At 38.7% G+C, this 21,526-nt stretch overlaps 1 protein-coding gene across 3 annotated transcripts in view; it reads left to right on the top strand.

Moving 5' to 3' along the window:
- The window catches only part of FNIP2 (folliculin interacting protein 2), a 49,888-nt gene that overhangs the window by 12,448 nt on the left and 15,914 nt on the right, over positions 1 to 21,526 (top strand). Inside the window, exons 1-12 of one of the 3 annotated variants that reach the window (XM_058803730.1) lie at positions 4,577 to 4,761; positions 9,761 to 9,887; positions 11,852 to 11,986; positions 13,061 to 13,161; positions 13,248 to 13,319; positions 13,952 to 14,052; positions 14,282 to 14,371; positions 15,474 to 15,545; positions 16,149 to 16,278; positions 19,597 to 19,798; positions 20,367 to 20,455; positions 21,312 to 21,458. In XM_058803730.1, coding sequence (XP_058659713.1) covers positions 4,577 to 4,761; positions 9,761 to 9,887; positions 11,852 to 11,986; positions 13,061 to 13,161; positions 13,248 to 13,319; positions 13,952 to 14,052; positions 14,282 to 14,371; positions 15,474 to 15,545; positions 16,149 to 16,278; positions 19,597 to 19,798; positions 20,367 to 20,455; positions 21,312 to 21,458 — 1,451 coding nt within the window. Of the gene's footprint in view, positions 1 to 4,576; positions 4,762 to 9,760; positions 9,888 to 11,851; positions 11,987 to 13,060; positions 13,162 to 13,247; positions 13,320 to 13,951; positions 14,053 to 14,281; positions 14,372 to 15,473; positions 15,546 to 16,148; positions 16,279 to 19,596; positions 19,799 to 20,366; positions 20,456 to 21,311; positions 21,459 to 21,526 lie in introns of those variants that run through there. The other 2 variants (XM_058803731.1, XM_058803732.1) reach the window with 2 other exon arrangements.

Raw genomic sequence — 21,526 nt, 5'->3', positions numbered from 1 at the left:
TCAAGAGAAGGTGGGGAAAGGCAGAGGCAGGATAAAGGATTTCTCTTAATCTCATTTTCTGGCAGAGGCAGTTCCCAGACGTGCCTTGGCAGTGTCTGTATTTAGTAGCTGTGTTCCTGGCCGCTGGCCCAGTCACATGGCGCCGCTGGAACAAGTGCCACGGGAATGATGCATTAGCTGGGAGCCAGCGCTGCGTGCCGCAGGAGCTGGGGTGGCCTGGCCGGGCAGCGCAGGCGCCGCACCCAGCGCTGCCTGCTCCCGGATGGAGCTGCTCTTTGGCTCCAGTCAAAGCTGGAAGCTGGTTGTTGCAGGTGCCTTGAAAAAATAAACAGGGAAAGGAGCACAGTCAAATCCCAGAGAGTGTTAAATTACAAGCAAATTTTCAGTTCTTTGAAATGATCAAGATCATTGCTCTGAAACAGCTTCTTTAAAATGCTTGACTTACTTTGGGTCAACTGAGCTCTCCTGACTGTTGGAAGCTATGGCGATGACGGCAGAATGTGGGATGCAAAGGGGGAAGTTGATAAAACTAAGCACAGCTTTCTGTGTGGATGAAAGAGCTAGGTGGTGGGCCTAGGGTGCTAACCTTACTGCAGACTTTGCCTTTCTTTGTTTAAAGACCTAGTTTAACAGAAACCACACTTTTCTTCATTAAGAAAGAAGAAAACCATTGTAAAACACAATTAAATGCATGCCTTTTTTTCATGCAACTACAAGTCTTTAGCTCTTCTCTTTGCTAATGAGAAATTCTGCTTCTGGAGCTAGCAACTGAGAGTGCTCTCTCTGTGCTATATGTGGTCCTACTTCAAATGATGTACTTTCTTGGTGTTTTCTTTGATTAGGATTTTGTGTTATTGTGGGTTTTATTTTTTTATTTCTACATTATTACTGAGATGCTCTATGAAAGCTAGCTCCCAAACTTCAGACTTGTAGATAAGCCAGTGAGCAGTGATGCCTGATAACATAGAGAAGTTGAGTTCTGACGCACTGGTTTAATGGGCTGCTCTTGATGTTTGTGGAAAGCTGATGTCTGCACTTCATGGTGACTCCAGCTTGCGTAGATCTGTTTGTTAACCTCTATCAGCAGTGTGTGTGTCTTGTCATTTTTTGTGCATGTCTGTGATGATACTGCTTTGTAGCAACAAAGATGATGAAAAGATGCTTCCAGCCTTACAAAAATCCAGCATATTGTCCTTTCCTAAGCTTGGAATCTGGAATTCTAGCTTTGCAAGGAACAAATATATCCAATATTGTTTTGGATTTTGTAGAGGAGCATACAGAATTAACCTAAAAAAAGTAACCCTTCTGTGCAATGATTTCATACCTAGAACTTTATTTTTCTCTACCTGAACTCTTTCTTCAGGAAAATCTGTCTTGAGAGAGAGAGCAGTGCTCCAAATAATACCTTCCTTCACTTGTTGCGTGACTAATCTGCAATGTATCCCGCCTAACTTGTGTGAAACTAGTAACTATGTATCATGCTTGAACAAGGTAGTTCATCTGAGGTTAATAGAGCTTTGCCATATTAGGACTGCTTTAAGTCATTGTGGAAAAGGAATGTGGTGTGGCATCAGCACAACTCTTCCATATCTGAGGCTTCAGAAAGAGAAGAAACAATGCAGGGTAAATGAGGCAAATTAGGAGGGAGGATAGAAACCTGTGTTCCCCGTAAGCTATTCTATGGACTAAAAGAGGGAAAATCGCTATTAAGCAATCCAAAAGATATTCCACTTCTTCCTAAAATATGTATTTTGGCACTAATCCTGAATGTCTGGGTCTAGGCATTTTTTGTGTATCAATCCTGCTTAAGTGTATGTTTTGCTAAAAGAAATGCTCACTGAAACAACAGCTATGATTCAAAATTTTCCTTAAGCTTCTCTAGCCGCTTCTAAAAGCTATTTGGAAAATAAAGCCTTGCATGGGTCTCAGAAAATATTCTCTTATATTGAAAACAGTGCTTAAGTTTTAGTGGACAGCTGTAACTTATACAGAAAATTATTCTGAACTACATCACATACATTTATTTCTCTTCCCCCACCCCAAATTTTCTTGCTAAAGTGTTACCTTGAGTCGAAATAGTTTAGGTAGTTGTCTTACAGTGAAGATGGACAGGAAATGACCTACAAACAGAGCAGGTGACATGCTGTCACATAGCCTAGAAAAAGAGTGATTAAATTCTGCTTCACAGAGGATTATATCTGCAGTGCAGGACACTTTCTTCCATTTTCTGTGTTATCTACTTTATGGACTGTGTGTGTTTTCCGTGTGTGGATTTATGTAGTATTTTGTTGTTGTTTAGAAACTGTTCTGTGGATTTGCCATGTTAATTCCCCAGGTACTTTAGGATTTGTGTTATTCTACAGATGATTGCATTTACAGATGAAGTAGTGTTGTGAAGCTATTCAGTGAGCTTACAGGAGTTCCTTGTTCTAATGCCTGATGGGAATTTGATAGTTTGATGAATGTTCCAGAATTTTGGTTTGTTTGGGGAAAGGGTAGTACAGGAGTGAAAGCTATAATTTCCTGATCTTAGTCAAATTGTACTCTTTGACTTATTTCATTCACACTTCAAAGATTACCGGTAGCACTGGTGTTTAGTCTTCCTCAATGAGGTGAGGTCTAGAGTTGTCTTCTCCTAGATCATTTGAGTCACTTGAGAACAGGCCAAAGATTTCATTTGTTTGCCATACTTGGGAGGAGGAGTAATTGTGATCCAGTACTTGTCACTTCTCTGGGGATTGAAGTGGAGTTGGTTTTTTTATTGCTATTGGTTTCCCTCAGCAACAGAGCAAGTTGTTCAACCTAACCTTGCTCTAGATTTTTGCTTTGCTTCTGTCCAGATTTTGGAGGTTGGGGTTAACTGTGATTACAAAATCATTTTAAGGGTGCTGTGCTATTTAGCAGGCAGCACGTAGCGCTGGGTTTTGAAATCTTGCTTCTAACTCTGCTTGTCTGGTTGACCATTAACGAGGTGATTTTCCCTTTTTAACCTGGAAGGGAAATTGCAGCACAGCTGTTATCTTATAAAATGTTTAAAATTTTACTGATGGGGAGAAAGCCCATCATAATTCATGAGAGATGTGAATTATGAGCAGATATGTCTGGATAACTTTTTAGTGCAAAGATGGGGAAGAGGACTTTGTTCTGCAGTAGAATTACCAGAGCCTAGGAGAACATCCTGTGTGCAGCTTTGGTCACTGCAATACAAAAAAAGATATTTAAGCTGTCAGAGTCTCCAGAGGAGGGCAACAAAAATGATGGGGAGAAGCCATATGAGGAATGGCTGAGGCCACTCAGTTTGTTGAGCCTGGAGAAGAGGAGGCTGAGACAGTTGCAGTTACAACTTCATCAGGAGGGCAAGAGGAGGGGCGGGCACTGATCTCTTGTCTGTGGTGACCAGTGGCAGGACCCAAGATGGCCTGAAGTTGGGCCAGGGAGGCTTGGGTTGCATATTAGAAAAAAGTTACTCACCTAGAGGGTGTTTGGGCACTCAAACAGGCTCACCAGGGAAGTGGTCACAGCACCAATCCTGACAGAGCTCAAGAAGCATTTGACAACACTTTGGGGCAGAAGTGTGACTCTTGGCCCAGGAGTTGGACTCAATGATATTCTGTCTTCTGTGGTCTGATTCCTTTGTTCTATTCAAAAACTTAAATTTACTTGGTCAGGAGTATTTTATTAGATATTTTTGTCATCAGTACTGTTATTGAATTATTTTAAGAGGCACATGACTATAAATTCTCATCAAGCAACTTGAAGTCTGCAACCTTTTCTCATTGTTTTCTTTCATACTTTTTCAAAAAAACTTTTCAAAGTACTAGTGCCAAGTTCTTGTCCAAGTATAAGTAGTTCTTGTCCTTAGAAATAAAAGCATTACAGTGCAGAATATCTAGCATGTTTCTTGGTGTTGGTAGTTGGGTTTTTTGAACTGATAACCATATGGCAATGATGACAGATTCTTACTTGCTCCTAAGCTATACCGGGTTGCTAGGGGTTGTCAGATGACACTTGCTCACATGAGAGCCATTAACAGGGTGTTGTAGCCAGTGTTAGAACAACCTTGCAACTAAGGGCGAGTCACTGCAGAAGCAACTATGCTGCTTTTTTTTTTTTTTTAAAGAGGCCATATGGTTCAGTCTTGTGACTACATAATTGCCAGCTACCTAAATCACATACCAGGAAACAAACATAGCTAAAGTCAATATTAGCTGTTGTATCTGCTACAGCTTTGCACCAGGCTTAGTAGGAAAGCCTGTGACAGCAGCAAGAGCAAGTCCGCGATGGCTTCTGAAACCTGAAAGTCATGTCTGTTCTGTCTGGAATAATTGCAGAAGTACCTTAGCTACAGCTGTCCTTTTGTATTAATGGCTTATAGAATATATGAAGATCGTTTTGCCTTTTTTCCCCCCAGCTGGAAATTCGGCAGACTGTGTTCCTTTATAGGGAAGAAAGCTGATGGTAAATTACCATTGTTAATGGTTGATCGATAGTGAAGAAACTTGCTTGAGGCTCTTTCTCTTCAGCAGGTATTTAGTTTCTTTGAGGGAGCTTTACACGAGTATTTGTGGCTTAGAAAATGTGTGGGGGTACACCAAAAACTGCAAATGGCACTGGGGGACGAATAGAAAGAACAAGAAACAACAATGATGTACCACTTGGAAATAATCTCTCTTGTACCAAATTGGATGAAAGACTTAGAAAGTCTTTGAGAGATGAAAGTGTCAGCTGTGCCAACAAAGTGACTAGACTGCTGCAAAACAGGTATGCATGTAACTTTTTTTGATGTGTATGATTTTTGATGAAGGACATTTTTATGTAACACTAGATTTATAATCATGTGCTGAAAGGCTATTTTGTAAATAATTGAAAAAGTTCTGTTAGAAACTTATTCTTGCTGATAATAATGACTGAAACTCCAGAAAGTCTTTCCTTTTTGAAACTGAACCGACATACTTGACTCTGATCAAGAGTCAGATTTATGTATATGCAAACTGAGGCATCAAGGGTAATTGCCTTTCTTTTCAATTAAGGTTAAATAATCTTACCTTCTCTTTCTAGTTTCCTAATTAGTTTCCCCTCCTTTACTTTTTTTGCCACCTCCTGTGTTAGTGGGTCAAGTACTAACAGTGTGTGGAGCTGACAGGAGAGAATGCTGTGAAGTGGGGGAAGAACAGAGAGGGGAACCCTCTGCTTTACTTGTGAATTACCTCAAATTAGAGCATTACATCAGAGTAATCTGAAGGGGGAATAGTATTTATTTAACTTTTGTATTGTCCTTTTCAGACATGTGCCAGCACGTCTCCAGTGTCTGAGTCTTTATAGCTATGTAGCTGTGTTAAAAATATGGTTCAGGGTGGCTTTTTCCAAATTCTAGCACCCAAGGGTCTTAGAATTCTACATTCAGGATTGCTGGCCTAAGAAGCAGAAAAATATAGATAAATGTACATAGCTGTTTCAGTCTGTTTGGTTTTCTGGCCTGTAGATGCTGCACTGGAGGAATAAGGGGTTAGTCACTTTCAAACACAGTTTAAGGTCAGCTGAAGTAGTTTTTGAATATAATTGAATAGGTCACTCTTCAGTTATTGCATGCATGCTGATAATTATAAAGGGGAAGCAAAAGCTTTCTTTGTAAACATTAGAGTTTGGAGATCTATATTAACTGAAAATATTTATTCAGGGCAGAATGAGGCAAATTTTTTGTGAATTTTTTTCCCAGAACAAACAAGTTTGCTTTCCCCTAAGTAAGAGAGATCTTGCCTCCATGTCTCATAACTGTAATTGAAGAAATGTTAAAAAAAAAATAGAAAGTAGCATGTGTAGGAGAAAATAAAGCAAGCTTAAGCTTCTCTGGGGAGAGACACAACTTTTTAGGATATCAATAAGCTGTTCCAAACTTGTGGCTTCCTTTGAAAAATTAAAAAAAAAAATCAGTAGCATTTTAGTATCTGTGGTAGACCTGGTTCTACTGTCATATGAGCACAGCTTGAGTTGGTTTATTTATTTTGACTTGAAGATAGTGTTTTTAGTTCTGGTGTCTTCCACCTGTGGTAAAGGTCCAATCTGAAGGTGAGGCTGTGTAATCTGTGCTGCTCAGACTGATGGTGTTGAAGGAGCCACTTCTTCCTTTGATTTTTGGCATCATGCTCTTGTCCTTTTTCCCCTTGTTCTGGCCTTGGCCTTTTAAGTCCTTTTGGAACTGGCTCCCCTTAGGGAGTCAGCTCACTAAGCAGACAGGGAACTGACTTGGGAACAAGAAAACTCAATTAAAATCCCAGCTAGCCTCAGTACTTACTTGGAATGGATCAGAAGCATTTTTGTGTGCCCTTTCCTAAAGGTATATAATTCTATGGACAAAGTGAGTTAGTGTAAGTCATGCTGCCACCAAGAGGTGCAGGTTCTTCTTCCTTTCAACTTTCCTTCTTTCAGGTGCCTTCTACTTCTTCCTTTCTCCAACCGTGTTTCTGGTCCACTTTCATGTGCTTGGAGAGGCTTCTGTTGCTGCAGAGAATTCAGTTTTTGGGAGGGTCCAACAATTACCAGAGCAGACACAAGTAACAGAAAGGGTCACATAGTTACAAAAAGGGGTGAAAAGACGTGTGGGGCTCTTACTTCTGTGGTCGAATTAGAAATCATGTTTAGTCAGAACAGCCACATTTAACCTGAAATGTGAACATATACACAAGATCATGTTAATTCAGCTGATTTTTAAGAATATGCAGGACCTGGCATTGCTAAATAAGCAATAAGCTGATACAGAGGTAAGGAAGTAGCATTTTGGGGTTTTGGTTTTTATGCGTGTGAAAACAGAGCTGACCAATAAATCTGCATACTGTCTGTATTCTTCAACACTCTTTTAGGAGATGACTGAATACTCCTGCTGTCCGTTTTGGGGGAGCTCTTACATAACCTTGCTTAAACAATGAAGGGTGGAAGTACTGTAAGCAGTGCTCATCAGCTTTTGTGATGGGCATAAACATCCTGGTCATCTGGCTGGTCTTGGGCCTGCTGCTGGATTCCATGTGGAAGTAATGAGGCTACATGGACTTGTATGCCTGTATAAATTGCCTATAGATGTGCTTGATGTTGTCAAATGAGGATCTCTTCTGTAATGGGTAGGTCTGCTGCAGGAAATGCATCTGTAAGAAATGGCATCATTAAAACATAAGTTTGATATTTGGTTAGAACTACAAGTAGCATTGTCTGAAATTACTTCCTTAGGTTTGGTTTGCTGGTCACATAAAGCTCTGTATGATAGATTTTGTGTAATTTCTTAGCTTGTTGCTGTTTGGTATTAAAGACTCTGTTGGTAGTTTTGGCAGATTGCAGCAATCTTTAGTTCTAGCATGTTGTGTGGAAAAGGCTGTTAAGTTGGCTTCTACTAGAGCATAAAATCCAGTTCACGTCTTATACAGAAGTCAGCACTGCATGAACATCGTGAGGTTTGCTTTAGTGTGTAATGAGGGAGAGTTTATTTATTCATGAGGAAACCTGAATTCATGCAACCCAGCCTGCATGTAACCCTGCATCAGTGGGCAGATGCAGGTTTAAATTGGTTCAATCTGTGTCTGAAATTAATCTTTCTCAGTTTAGACTTGCAAGCCTGCGGTCTGAAGTATGGATGCTGCTGTGCCAGTTATGGAGATAGCTAAGGCTTTATTCTTGCATAGAATTTAAGCTAAAGCCATAGAGATGTAACTTTTCTTTGTTGTTAAAAAAAGGAATGACCTGCAGACTTGTTAATAAAACAGCATAGTTACTTCAGGTTGTCTGTTGCAGCAAGTAAGTAAATAGATAGCTATGTAACTGAAGAGATATTGGGGTATCTGGTACTGAAGAGTATCAGATTTGTGTGGCAGACTAGGATGAGGTGTATTGATGGCTCTGACTTCTCTTGCATTCAGTATAACTGGATTTTGTAATACCATTGCATAGGCAGTGGGCTGACAAACTAGTAACACTTCTTAGACAGATGGTGTAGTTGCAGCTCTCTATGTAAGCAAGGTGTGTAGGAAATTTGTTGGGCAACTATCAACAATGGTATCAGGTCTGGTCTCATGGAGGTTAACATGATGCTGTGACTGCCTTTGTAAGGGAAGGCTTGAAAAGAAATCTGCCTGGCACTCTCAGCAGTTCTGGAGGCAACATGTTACATACAGGTCAAGAAACTTCCTCACTGTGGATGGCAAAACAGCCTTCAGCATCATTCCATGATGGGAAACCTTGTATGTTATGTACATACAGCATACTTGTATTAGAGTAACTTACAGTGGAGATAGGTATCTGGCTTATTCTGCCCCAAGATGTTTAAAAATAGACCTCCAGATAGAGTTCTTTCAGGTTTGAAAAATATGTCTATTTAGGCTTTTTTTTCTTAGTTACATAGAAATAGCACAAAGAAGAAATTCAGCTGGCTTTACTAAAACTATTTTAGAATCACAAGTCTGCAAGTATACTTCTAAAGCAGTTATTCTGACTAGCAGGATTTGATAGTGTTTACCTCACTGTTGATTTATGGATGTTGACAGAGCATGGAATAAAAGAAATAGCTTCCCAAATTCTAGTCTTTTGTCTGTATAGGGGTTTTATGCTCTTCTCTCAATTATCTACCTTCAGTTTCTGTAAAGCAAAGTTTGGGGAAATTCCTAAATGAAACCCCCTTTTGGGTGGAAGATCAGTGTGGCCTTGACTGAAGTCTGTAATGCAGTTTGTTAAGCCAACAACTATTAATAACAGTTGTACTCTCACCCCCCAGGTGCAGTCCATCCAGGTCAGGGCTGGGGCAGTGTGACTGAGCATCAGTGCTCTGTGGCACTGCTTCATGCAGTAGTAGGTTTTTTCCATTGATTTCAGCTTGTCAGCACATAACCTGGAAGTGTTTTCTGTAGCTAAAGCTGAGGCCAAACAAGTCTCCATGCTCTGATGTGTAGACTGACTCCTTTTGGAATTAGAAAACGAGGTTTCTTGTCATTGCCACAATAATCTATTTGGCTTCTCAGCCTCTGTGGTAGTGCAGTGAGGCAGGTCGTGTGCCATGTTGCATCTTTGCAGAATGCACAGATTCTGGCTTGAGAGAATTGTTTTGCTTCAGATTGAAGTTCAACTATCTTGGTTTCATGTACTAAATTATTTTCATTGTAGCTGGACATTGTCTCAGTGATCAATGGCTGCTCTGTAACCCCTGAAATGTCTCCAAAAAGGGGGAAGAAGAATGGAACAACATAAACCTTGTGTATCCATTGCAAGGCTTAAACTTTGGGAAAATCTTAACTTGCATTGTCAGGAATATGTCAAAAGGAATTAGGTTTGTGTTGTTTAGAGAAGGAAGAGAGAGGATGTAGGCCTTGTGCCTTTGAAAGACTGCAGTAGAGAAGATGGTAATCCACTGTGTTTTGTTGCCCCTGGGAGTATTGCATAAAATAGTACACTTACCTTATAATAAGGATGATCCAGGCTGTGTACAGAGAAGAGAACAATTGTAGTTAAGCCTGGAGCAGATTGTTGAAAGTAAGTTTTGTGTTCTCTTTCTGGAAAATTTTGGAAGAAGATTGGATGAAAATTGGTCTGGCTGTGCCTGCCTCTGTCAGTGACACTGAGCTTAGACACTCCTTTGGAGTTCCTTTTTTCTTGGAGCTATGTGATTTGCAACCTGGATTCTGTAAATGCTAAGTAAAGCATATATTTGCCTAATACCCATTTCTTTACTTAAATGAACCTGCAAAGTAAACACACTATTTTAATATCTCCTGTTTCTAATCCCTAGCTGGTCCTCTTCGGAGTTGGACTTGAATGAAATCCGCCTGATAGTTTACCAAGACTGTGAGAGGAGAGGCAGACAGGTCTTGTTTGATTCCAAAGCAGTCCGCAAAATTGATGAAGCTGTGGTTCAGGTATGAAATTTTCATTTTGCTGTTGTCTTACTGCTCTTTTGTTTTCCTTTCCAAAAGTAGTTATTTTAATAGGACAGTATTAACTTCTTAATCTTGTGGTCTTTCAGTGTGATAGCTGCAACAAGCATCATTCCAACAAGCCTATGAACATGTCTGGTATTTGGTATTTCTGATATAAATATGGTATTCAAATGTAACAATCCAGATTTGCTTTCAGACAGAGAAATCTATTTACCCTTAAACTGAGATTTCTTCAGCCTTTCTAATGTTGACTGTTTGCTTTATGTTGCTAGCCCTGGCTATGCAGTCTGTTTCAGTGATGTACACCATGTGTCTAAAGGTGCTTTTTTCCTTTGGTGTTTGCAGTAGTAAAGCTGTTGTCTTTATGTGATTTAAAACAACTTCCCTGGCTAACCACGTAAGCATGACACATGGTGGTTTATGTGGCCGTGTAAGTTTTGGTGACACATAGAAGCAAGAACAGATGCCGTCAAGATGCAAGTTCTTTCTTCTCTCCAAGCACACTAATTGTGGAGTAAAGCTTTCAGCAAACTTAGGTCATTTTAAGATCAGGAAACCCACATTGTTTCCTGTTTTGTGGTGGTTTTGCTTGTTTTTTTCCCACTGCCTCTGTTTCTCTTCTACATTAAATTATTTCTAATTTTTGTTTGTTTTGAAGTTTTTCTTAGAACCAACAGCTTCAGCTTGTTAGACTAACATGGTTTGTTGCAGAGCTATATATATACACCTGTATAAGCCATAGAAGAAGAGTCACAACTTGTAGGATTTACTTATGAAGATGCTTTAAAAGCACCAGTCTGTATTTCGGTCTCACTGTAAATATGCCATTGTGCTGAATCAGTAAGACTGATGAGCATCATCAGCTGATGTCTGATCATCTACTTAAGAGCGTAAATGGGTCAGACTGCTTGTTAATCTTGCTTCCCCTCTTCCCCCACCCCCTGCCCAAAATCAAGGTCATTACTAAGTATCTTAAAGTTGTTTTAAAACCAATAGCATCTTAGCAAAAAATGCATTTCTGGCTTCATTTAAATACTCAAATTATTCCACTTGCTTGAATACCTTAGCTAAAAGTTAACTACAAAATGTTCTACCAGAAACTCTCTATGCAACACTGACATAAAACAGATTATAACCTCCCTCATAACACATGATACAGGCTATAATCTGTTTTCTAGCCAGACACTCACTAATCTAAGTACCCTTTTAAAGCAGCCATAGTACTTTGAATGCCATGCAAATACATGGATGTTAAAAATAATTTTGAGTATTTGGTTGTTGTCAAACACCAAAACTAAAACTTGATTCATTTAAAATTAAGACAGAACTACTTTCAAACTCAGTCCTGTTTAAATTGAAGTCAAGGAAGTGAACGTGTGTTTACTGTGTGTTTTTCTGAAATACACTAAAGCTTATTCACATTGAGTATTCAAATACATTGTTTGTCTTTAACCTGCTAATTCTACCAAATAATGGATTATCTATACCTTGTTTTTGCTGGCTGTTCTTCTGTTTTAGAAATGTGTTAATCATTTGGGGAGCAAAAGTTGTATGCAATTTGAGTGATTAATTGTGCAAGTGATCACAGGAATTGGTTTGTGAGAAACCCATAAACTGAGATTTTGTTTACATAAATTTTGGCAAATATTACAATGAGTAATTCATAACAATTGGGAATGATCTTCCTGTGAAACTGAGTAATCTGATTATATGTGATACTATGAAAACCTATCTGACAGTGTGAATGTGAGAGCAGTTCTCCACTTGCTCTGATGCTGGCATTTTAAAAAATATTTTAAAACTGATACATATTTTTTGAGCCAAATAAGAGTATTCTTTATTTCTGTTGCTTTCCTGTAGTTTTAAGGAGATTCTTGCCATGATCTGTTTAGAATGGGAGTTCTCAGATTGACTTTTTATCACATTTTTCTGTTTAAACATAGAAAATGGCAGATGAGGCTTCTGTAAAGACTTCTGCCAAGAACTGCCAAGCAAGCAATGGGAACAACAGTGTTTCTTCCCATAGTCCCTCTGTAAGCTGTATGCAAAATATCAAAGAACAGATACCGAAGTATCAGGTAATTTTTTTTACTTTGTTGCTTTTGTTTTTCCATTTTACTGAAGGAGTTAGTTTATTAAAGCCTCTGCTTAGATGCATTGAATTACTTTGGCTTTTATTACATTACAGCTTAATCTGAACCTTGAGGTCTACTCTATCCTCAAAGTGTTGTAGAATAAAAATATGTGTGGGTGCATCTTAACCTTTTAGTCTATCTTGGTCTTACCTTTCAAGGAGTTGTGAAATATATCTAATAGCATTTTCTCATAAGAAGGTTGTAAGAAGCACTATACTGTTCTCTGTTCATGTGTACCTGTGGTTCAGGTCAGTTCTGAAGAGGCTGTTGAACATAGTTTATTAAGAATCCGTTTAGTCTGTCTTACTATAACATTAAACTTTAAGTACTCTATCTCTTTCTTAGTAAAAGCATTAGCATTTCACCTAGAAAAATGAAGCTTGAAGGATGTATAGGTTAAGGTGGGAAAAGAAAATTATGATATTTAACTGAAAGGTTATTTTCTTCAGCATTAACAAACTTCTCCTTGTATTTGCCATTGATGATCAGTCTTTGAAACAGAATAAGCAACTGATCTGAAGACTGCATTTCTAAGTATAATCACAAATAATTTTTCAATAAAAAATATTTCCAAGAAGTTTTCTACAAAGACAGGGAAGTTGAATTTATTCATTTGGATAAGGAAGGCAGTTTATTTTTTGGGGATCCAGACCACAGAATCGAAGTCCTGTGAGCATTTACAGCTTTTATCAAACACTCTGTTATATGGGAATGTTGATGGACACACCTATTTCTTTAGAAATGCAGAAGATCTTTTTTTCTGTCTTGCCTTTGGGGGTCTGCCAGGAACAAGGATAGCACTGCTCATCTAGTGAGCAAAATGCAGGTTTTCTTCCTGCTGAACTTGCTAAATCCACAGTGTTAAACCCACACTGAGTGCACACTGATCTTGCTTTGCATGAAAAAGATGAACTTCTTTGTTCTTCATTCCCAGTGCATCACTGTGCACTGTGGTAAGCTGAAATAGTATGCCAAGTTATTTTTGACTTTGCTGTTCCCGTCGTCTTGTCTGTGTAGTACACCAGACCAGCCTCCGATGTCAATATGCTGGGAGAAATGATGTTTGGCTCAGTGGCAATGAGTTACAAAGGCTCCACCTTGAAAATTCACTACATACGGTGAGTGTCCTTTTCTGTGATGCACTGTCTTTTCAGGCACTTGGAATTGATGACTCAGTGAAATAAATGACTGTTTATCCTTTCAGCTCTCCCCCACAGCTGATGATAAGTAAAGTCTTCTCAGCCAGGGTAGGAAGCTTCAGTGGAAGCAACAATAAGTAAGAACATCTTTTTTTATATATAATTTCTTTCCTTTCCCAGCCAGTGCAGTTGTCTGTCTTTCTTTCTCCTTTTGTAGTTCTGGTAAAAAATCGAGAATGCAGCTGTGGAGAAGAATTCTCTTAATAGATCCTAGTTAGGCCAGCCAAGTTTTTAATTAAAAAAAAAAAAAAATCTCCAAGTTTCTGCTTCCTAATTTGTCCTGGACATGCAAAAAATAAAGTGCTTAAACCACCTAAATGCAGAGGTTAGGTGCTTTGGACAATCAAAATGTCCATCTCTTACTGCTGTCAGAAGGGTGAGGAAGGGATAGGCTGAGAATGCTTTGACCCCGTATCCCACTTCTGTTTCCTTCAACAAATACACTGTTCTGTTGTGCCTCCTCCCCAAAATGGGCAAATATGAATAAATTGAATCCCAAGTGTCCTAGAAAGACGTTTCCAATAATTTAAATGTAAAAAATAAATGAATGCCTGCTTCCTTCCCGTTTCAGAAACCTACTTGTCCTTCAGTTTGGTTTTAAAGTTAATGTTCAGCCTTCTTTTTTTATAAAATGAACCTAATTCTTAAGCTAATATTAATGCCTATTGATCATATTCTGAAGGAATACTGGCTTCTCCCCCTGTTTTAGCTTGCAAGATAGCTTTGAATGCATCAACCAGGATCCCAGTCTGGGAAAGCTGAGCTCCAATCAGAATGGTTTGGGAACCTGTCGCAGTGGAAGTAATTTAGGTAAATATTTCCAGGTTCTGTGTCTTTCTGACAACACAAGGCCATCTGTTCATTCAGTTTGGGCTTTTTTTTTCCCAGTACATCACCTCCTTGGGTTTTTTACCTTTTATTTGGCTTGGGGTTTTATTTTGGGTGGTTTTTTTTTTGTTTTTTTTTGTTTTTTTTTTTTTTTTTTTTTTGTTTTTTTTTCCATTTTTTCCATTTTCTCTACGTTGCTTTTGTTTCCTAGGTGTGTTACAGCTGTGTAGCAGCAAACTGCTGCAGGGTGTGTCTGAAGGAGGTCCCCTCCGGCTCATCCGCAGTGCTTCTTTCTTTGCAGGTTTGTGTGGAATGCCAGCCACAGTGTGACCCATCCATATGCACACACAAATCCAGCTCCTTCTGAATCTTTGCAGGACATGCATAATTAGTCTCTAGAAACAGAGGGCTGAAATAGTGACAACAGGTGTATCTGGTACATACTTACAAATAAGTCTTCTGAAAGATGGCTAAGCTAAATTACTGTGTTTTGTTTTAAAGATATTTTATGCAGTCTTTTAAAGATTAATTAGCCCTTATGTTTCTTAGAGAACTTATGTTTCCTGGCTTGGTGCTGGTTTCTTGCTAACATGCAGGTGTCTTGCTGGTGTACAGCTTTTTCTTCTCTGTTCTCTTGCTACTTTTTAATTTGGTGGCAGACGTTCAAAATTCTTGAGCTAAGTCTGGGAGGCTTTAAGGGTTTTTTTCCTTAAGCAATATTAATTTCTTTATTTGTCAAAACTCTAGGCTGCATCAAGTTTCTTTTTACAGGCATAATGATGATCCATGCAGGTGGGTAGATCTCAGACCTAATTACTTATGTTAATTGCAAAAATGTGAACTGAAATACCAATGCAGTTTCTTCACAGCCTTTGCAAATCTTGCATGCTCTACAAACTGAGTTACTCTGCACTATTAACACTTCGATGTGATCTGACATAGACTGAGTATTTCTTATTGTGAGGCTTTGTGGACAGTAAATCTCAGCTCAGCAAGTGAAACAGAAGCTTTTAATGGACCTTGTGCTAGACTATTTCATTCTGATCTTAACCTGTGTCAAAGGACAATCTTGCATACTCAGAGTTTATCAAGAGTAATGAGGATACCACCAGCCCTCACTTTCAAAGTATATCTGATTTCTGATAATGCAGACTGTATTCATATTCTTAAGCTCCTTAGAAATGTTTTCACATTTGGGCAAATAACCTTCCTGTGGTAACATGATACTCAGCACAGGCTACTGTTTGCTGCCACCTCTCTTCACACCATACTGATTTTGAGCAACAGTACGGGATGTAATTTTTTTGGTCTATGACCTTTAAACTTAAACACTTTTTAAAATGCTGACAAATAGTACGATGAATTATGTAATATTTTCTATTGATCTGCTCTGTTTGTTTTAGCGCACAGCACACCTGTTGATATGCCTAGCAGAGGACAAAACGAGGACAGAGACAGCGGCATTGCTCGGTCAGGTATCTGCTGTCTATCTTGTTTGCCTGCTTTTGTAATTGTTACAATTCTTGGCTGCAGTGATTCACCTGAAATATAGACACCTCATGACCTGTGAATCCATAATTGTTTTTATCTGCTAGGTGGTTTGCCTTCTGCATTTGCCCCAAGCCTTTATGCAAAAATATTTGCAATTATATTCTTTGTTTACAGCCACCATGTTCTGGGCTCTTAACCAGTTTATAATTTGAAGGAAGAACTGGTTGGAGCCTTTACTAGAGCAAATGAAGAGAAATGGCTTTTTACACTGAATAGGAAAATGAAGACCAGAAGTCATCCTGTCTATTGTAATGGGAGTGCAACAACTCGTGGGAGAGAACACTTTTAATAAGATACATTTTAGTATGTTTAAGTAGGGATGATCTCCTACTTTATAACAAATGAATGTCCTCAAGCAGCAAGATTTAAAATAAATAATTGTCTCTCCTGTTGCAAGTGAGTTGTGTGAAAAAGACCAGAAAGCAAGAGCAATATTTGTGAGAAATTATTGTTAGAGTATGAAGAAAAGTATTTAACCAGCACTCTTTGTGATTCATTGTATGTGGGGTTTCTTGCTTTCCTCATAGCATCTCTGAGCAGTCTTCTGGTTACTCCTTTTCCATCTCCAAGCTCTTCGTCGTCATCTTCTAGCAGCTATCAACGTCGCTGGCTCCGAAGTCAGACAACCAGTTTAGAGAATGGAATTGTTCCAAGATGGTGAGTGTAGCACCTTTCTTCTTACAACAAGTGTTTGAGAGCTTAAGCCTCCCTTCTTTAAAAGCACAAACCCTGTTGTTAAATGTTCTCTACTCAGTCTATCTTCTGTGCGTGTTACATAAGATTGCCAATATAAAAAAAGATGAAGTTTTGGCTGAACGTGAACTTCAAAGCGCAATTTGGAATATAATTATTTTTATTGGATACGTAGGCTGTGTATTAATATGGTGTGAATGTATAGGCTGTGTATGAAACCATATTCTGAAAAATAAATTAAGTTTTTTCTGAAGGAGCAGAGCATCCTGTTGAGATGAAAGGGACTGTAACAGCACTGCTGCCATAATGACTTTATACTATGATGAAGTCTGACCAGTGAGCAGTTAGAGAAATTTTGGAGTAATAGCCCATGACGACTGTCTTGGCTGGTACAGGATGTTCCTGATGTGACTTCTGCCAAAACAGGAAGAAAAAAAAAGCTGTGATCAAAAAGCTTGGCTTCTGTTTTGGAATTTTATTAGCTTTTGTAGCTCAGTGGCATAACAAAGCATGGAATGCAGCAGACTTTTCATAGCTAATAAGCAAATTCTTCCCTTGTCATTTGCAAAATAGCAAATGGTTCTTGGTTATCCTCTCTCTGTACTCATACACCTGTACCCAGACACAGAGTGGAATTAGTGGAGACTTACAAGAAATTCATGCTATTTGGCCTCTCTCCCTTTTCAGTTAAGAGAAGCATAAAAGCTGCCAGTTAAAATATGTGGTCAGTAAAAAATAAAAATTGAACCTCATTTGAAAAGCTTTCCCTAGTAAATGAACACTTGTAGCATTTTTTCTAGATATTCTTAGTGAATAATTTTTAACATGAAGAATTGTGCCGTGGTACTAAAGTAGCAGTTGTGCTGTCTAAATCACACTTGCAGTTCAGAATAAACTGGTTGCTTTAAGTAAACTGAAGTACTTTTTCCTAAAGAAAAAAGGCTGAGAACAGCCCATGTAAAAAAGGTTAAAACATCTAGGGTAAATAAGATCATTTCAGCCCAGTTTAAGAAGCAGCCAAATTTTCACAAATATAAGTTTCTGCAAAGTGTTCTGAAAGTTACAAATTGTCTAGAGGAAATCCTCTTTGGGCTGCTTATTTGCTGTCCAGAGCAGGGTTGTTGGTTTTTTTCCCCACTGGAGAACCAGTGCTGGGGAAAGATACTGGAAACGGCACATCATTATTTTTACTGTCTAGAATTATTCTTGAACTGGGATTCTTTCTAAGCCAAAAGGCCTCGTTTTCTGGTTACTTGCTAGAGAAACAGTAGGCTTCTGGTTGAATACTTCAGTGCCACAGAGTTTGCACCCCAGGTTGTTACAGATGTCTAGTTGGAACTCCACAAAGTCGATTGGCAAGCAAGCTAGATTAGCAGTTTTGTTGAAAAGGCTTTTCTCTCAGACCTAAATTCCTCAATTTCTGTTCCTGGGAAGCAGTACAAAAGCTTGTGATGTTTCTTAGATGCTGACTGACCATCCTTTCCTGACTTCCTTGGGAATTTCTGTCTCTGTATGCAAGTTCCTGAAGTTCAGATGAGGTTATGTTTTTGTCTGGAACTCCATTTTCCCACAAGTTGTTTTTTTGCTGTTGTTTAATTGTCTGTTTTATCCTGTGTTCATGGACTCATACCTCTGTGATGAGAATTTTTTGTATATTTAACTTTGTCAAACCAATTCAACTGTAAACTAAGTATTTTTAGAATGGACTAAGAATGAATGGTTAGCCCTGAGTCTTTCCTTTTGTTAATTGCTTCATAGTGTTCTATAAATACTACAGACTCCATTTCAAGATACTTCTGATATGAAAAGACTTCAAACTTTTAATTACCACTCACTGGTATTTCAGTCTTAACTTAAAAGAAACTCTAAAACCAAGCTATTTCCAGATGAGCGCTGCTCAGAATGTCTCTATGGCTTTTTTGTCTTTTTACCCTTTTCTCCTATAATTTCTCAGTAGATTAACACCCATTATTCAGTTGAAATTGCTTACAACAGACATTTTTTCTATACTATTTTAGTTATTTACGTATGCACATTATATTTTTATATATATATGGTGTTCTTTTCAGTTAAATTGATCAAGATCTTTAAGCAAGAAAAAATAATTTTTTAAGTCAGCAGTATCAATATCTAGTGCTGCAAGGCTAGTATTTATAGAAGAACATGGTGAGGGATTTGTCACCCTTTTGTATAATCACAGTAAAAATTATGCTGGGCTGAGACTTGTGAGTATCATCCAAATCAGTTGCCTGTGCCAAGCAGTAGCTTGGAATTTACATCAGGTGTCTGTGGAACTTGATTCTTGAGTAAGTCTTGAAAAACTTCAAGGATAGAGATTCCACAGCCTTTCTGGACACTGCCATCCCCTTGACTGACCATTCCCCCCCCCCATTTGACATTATCTGCAAACTCACTAAAGGTGTGTTTTGGTCCACAGGCCAGGCTTATAATCAAAACATTGAGCAGTATTGATCCTAGTAGCAACCTATGTGTAATATTGAGAAGAGACAATTGTTGAAAGAAATGTGGTAGCACTCTCAAAGAAACAAGCAGAACGTGGGGAAATAATAATGGTTGTAAAATAGCCACTGGATGGGTATTTTTTTTTCTTTCTGGTATTTTTTTATAGTTTTAAGCAGAAAACAAATCTTTCTAAGCTAAAGTCTACACAATTTTGAGCTGGGCAAACATGTATTTGTAGGCATTAAGTTTGTGTTTTTACAGTAATTACTGGATGGTGACATTTTGTCTTCAGTTAAAATAGAAAGTTTTATTTTGTATGCAAACATCCATCTTAGGGTGCCAGAACAATATAGATAGTATAGGTTATATGTTTCCCAACTTCCCTCATGAGCAACAGTCCAGATTCAAGAGCATCATAGATATGCAGCTGAGCACCCAGAGAGGAGCTCAAGTGCTGGATGCAGTTCACAGCTCCAAAGTTACCTTAAAGCTTTTTTGGTTGTGATTTTGTGTGATGTATCTCTGTTCCCTTTTCTTCATCTCCCTCAAAGTTAAATCCAGGAGGGAATCTATTAGTTCTGTTTCACAGGAAAGTGTTCACACCAGGCCTCGCTGGGGGTTGTCTTCTTCCTATTTGAACAAGCACAAGACAGAGGATGTCAGGCATCCTCTGTTCAGAAACATGTGATAGCAAAGCCTTATGTAGTCAGTCAAAGGAGTCCTACAAATGAGTTACCTTCCACTATATAGAGAGCTATGGATAGAAGCCGAATTCTCTCTCAGTACACAGGTAACTGTCCTAACAAATCTGTCTTACAGGTCCACCGAAGAAATGTTTAGTATGGCTGATGAAAGCTGCAGCTCCAATCCTGCAATAGTTCGGAGGAAAAAAATTGCAATCAGCATCATCTTTTCTCTGCCTGAAAAAGAAGAAGCTCAGAGAAACTTCCAGGATTTCTTTTTCTCTCACTTTCCTCTTTTTGAGTCTCACATGAACAAGCTGAAATATGCAATAGAAAAGGTACAGAATACTAATTTGGCATAATGTGGAAAAATGTCAATCAGAATGAAGTATTCTAGAATCTGATAGATGAAGAGTGGGAGAAGGTGCGTGGTTTCAAGCTTGCCTCCCTCCTTACACATGCAGTCTTGAGCTTGAGCCCAGAGTAGGAACTCAGCATTTGCTGAAAGAGGTGCAGTTTCTTTTCTAGACAGAATTAGAATGGAGAGTTTTATGCTATGGGTGGTTTTTCCTTCGTTCTTGCCATATTTCACTCTGAGGTTTTCTTGACTCCCTAGAGACTGTGGAGATGATGGTACTCTGTCCTTTCATGCAGTGTCTAAAAGAGAGACACAAAATATTTGTGTCTTGCTGTTGTCTTCTCAGAAATGTTCTCTTCTCTCCCCTTGTCCAGTATTAGGGATTGGTCTCCTATGAGGTGGAGGGAGGTTGGCATTTGTTGCTATCCTGAGTGGCTGTATAGGACTGGGGCTAGATCTTAGTTATTTTGACATGTTACTGAAGTTTAAAAAGATGAAGAATGTGAATCCTTTAAGCAGCTGTTTTGTGTCTTTAACTCTTAATCAAGGCCATGATCTCATGTAGAAAAATAGCAGAATCCAGCCAGAGAGTGCAGGTTTATATCAGCCGTGTCATGGATGCCCTGGGAGAATTCAGGTGAGTTGATGGAATTCTGAATTAAAAGGAGAGCACTTTTCATGCCCCATGAAAGATATTTGTCTCTTCCAGTTATAAGCAACTGAATGTAAGGTCTTGTATTTTAGATAGTCTTGCAGTTAGTGTGAATGAATTTTCTGCATTGGTTGTTGGGGAAATGTTTTCAGAAAACTTTAGCAAACCAGCTCAGCCATTTTCCAAATGAGAATGAAAGTAGTTCTGTTGCACTCATGTGTTCCTGGGATTGTCAGTTAAAGTCTAAACATCTCATCAAGAGCTGGCTTCTGCTGATGACTGTACAGTTGGGTGGATTGATGTACTCAGGCAGATAGATGTGTCTACTCCTAGCCATGGATGTTGAACAATGTAACTGGCAAGAAAGTTGCAGTCAAATGCTCTCTTTTCTGTACTTGAGAAATGAAGGAATGGTCAAAGGCTAAGAAAGTCAGCCCAGGAGAGAGAGAAGGCTTTAATGGAATGGAGGTTCTGTAATATCTGGAATGTGGAATCAAATCTGTGTAATGAATGGAATGGGTTCTTCTTCCCCTCAAATTTATTTCTGAATGGTTTCACTGAATAAAATTCACATGGGAATGCAAAAAAGGGAAGCCAAATATGTAATTCATACGAAGATACTGGGTTACTGATAATATAAATTGAACAGACCAGTGTTCTGAACACTAGTAATTACTGGAAGAGTAAAAACTCTTCCAGTTTGTTTAGTCTCCTAGATCTTACCAAAAAAAGCAGCGAATTATAATCTGGACAACAGAAGAGGAAAGGGGCTACTTATATTTATTTGCAGCATTGAGATGTGCACGTTAACACTGACTTTTTGGGACTTTTCTTTGGGCAGAGTTACCATCTGGAACCTATATTCTGTTCCAAGGATCGCAGAGCCTGTGTGGCTTAATATGATGTCCAGCACCCTGGAAAAGAATCAGCTATGCCAGCGTTTTCTTAAAGAATTTACCTTTCTGATAGAACAGATCAACAAAAATCAGTAAGCTTCCCCCACTCCTTTTTTTTTTTTTTTTAAGTAAAAGCTTTTGTGCTTCCTAGTGCAAAGGA

The sequence above is a fragment of the Ammospiza caudacuta genome, chromosome 4 (genome assembly GCF_027887145.1).
Source record: "Ammospiza caudacuta isolate bAmmCau1 chromosome 4, bAmmCau1.pri, whole genome shotgun sequence".
Taxonomy (NCBI): Eukaryota; Metazoa; Chordata; class Aves; order Passeriformes; family Passerellidae; genus Ammospiza; species Ammospiza caudacuta.
Note: the sequence above shows the minus strand (reverse complement) of the source record. Positions and strands in the feature narration are given on the sequence as shown.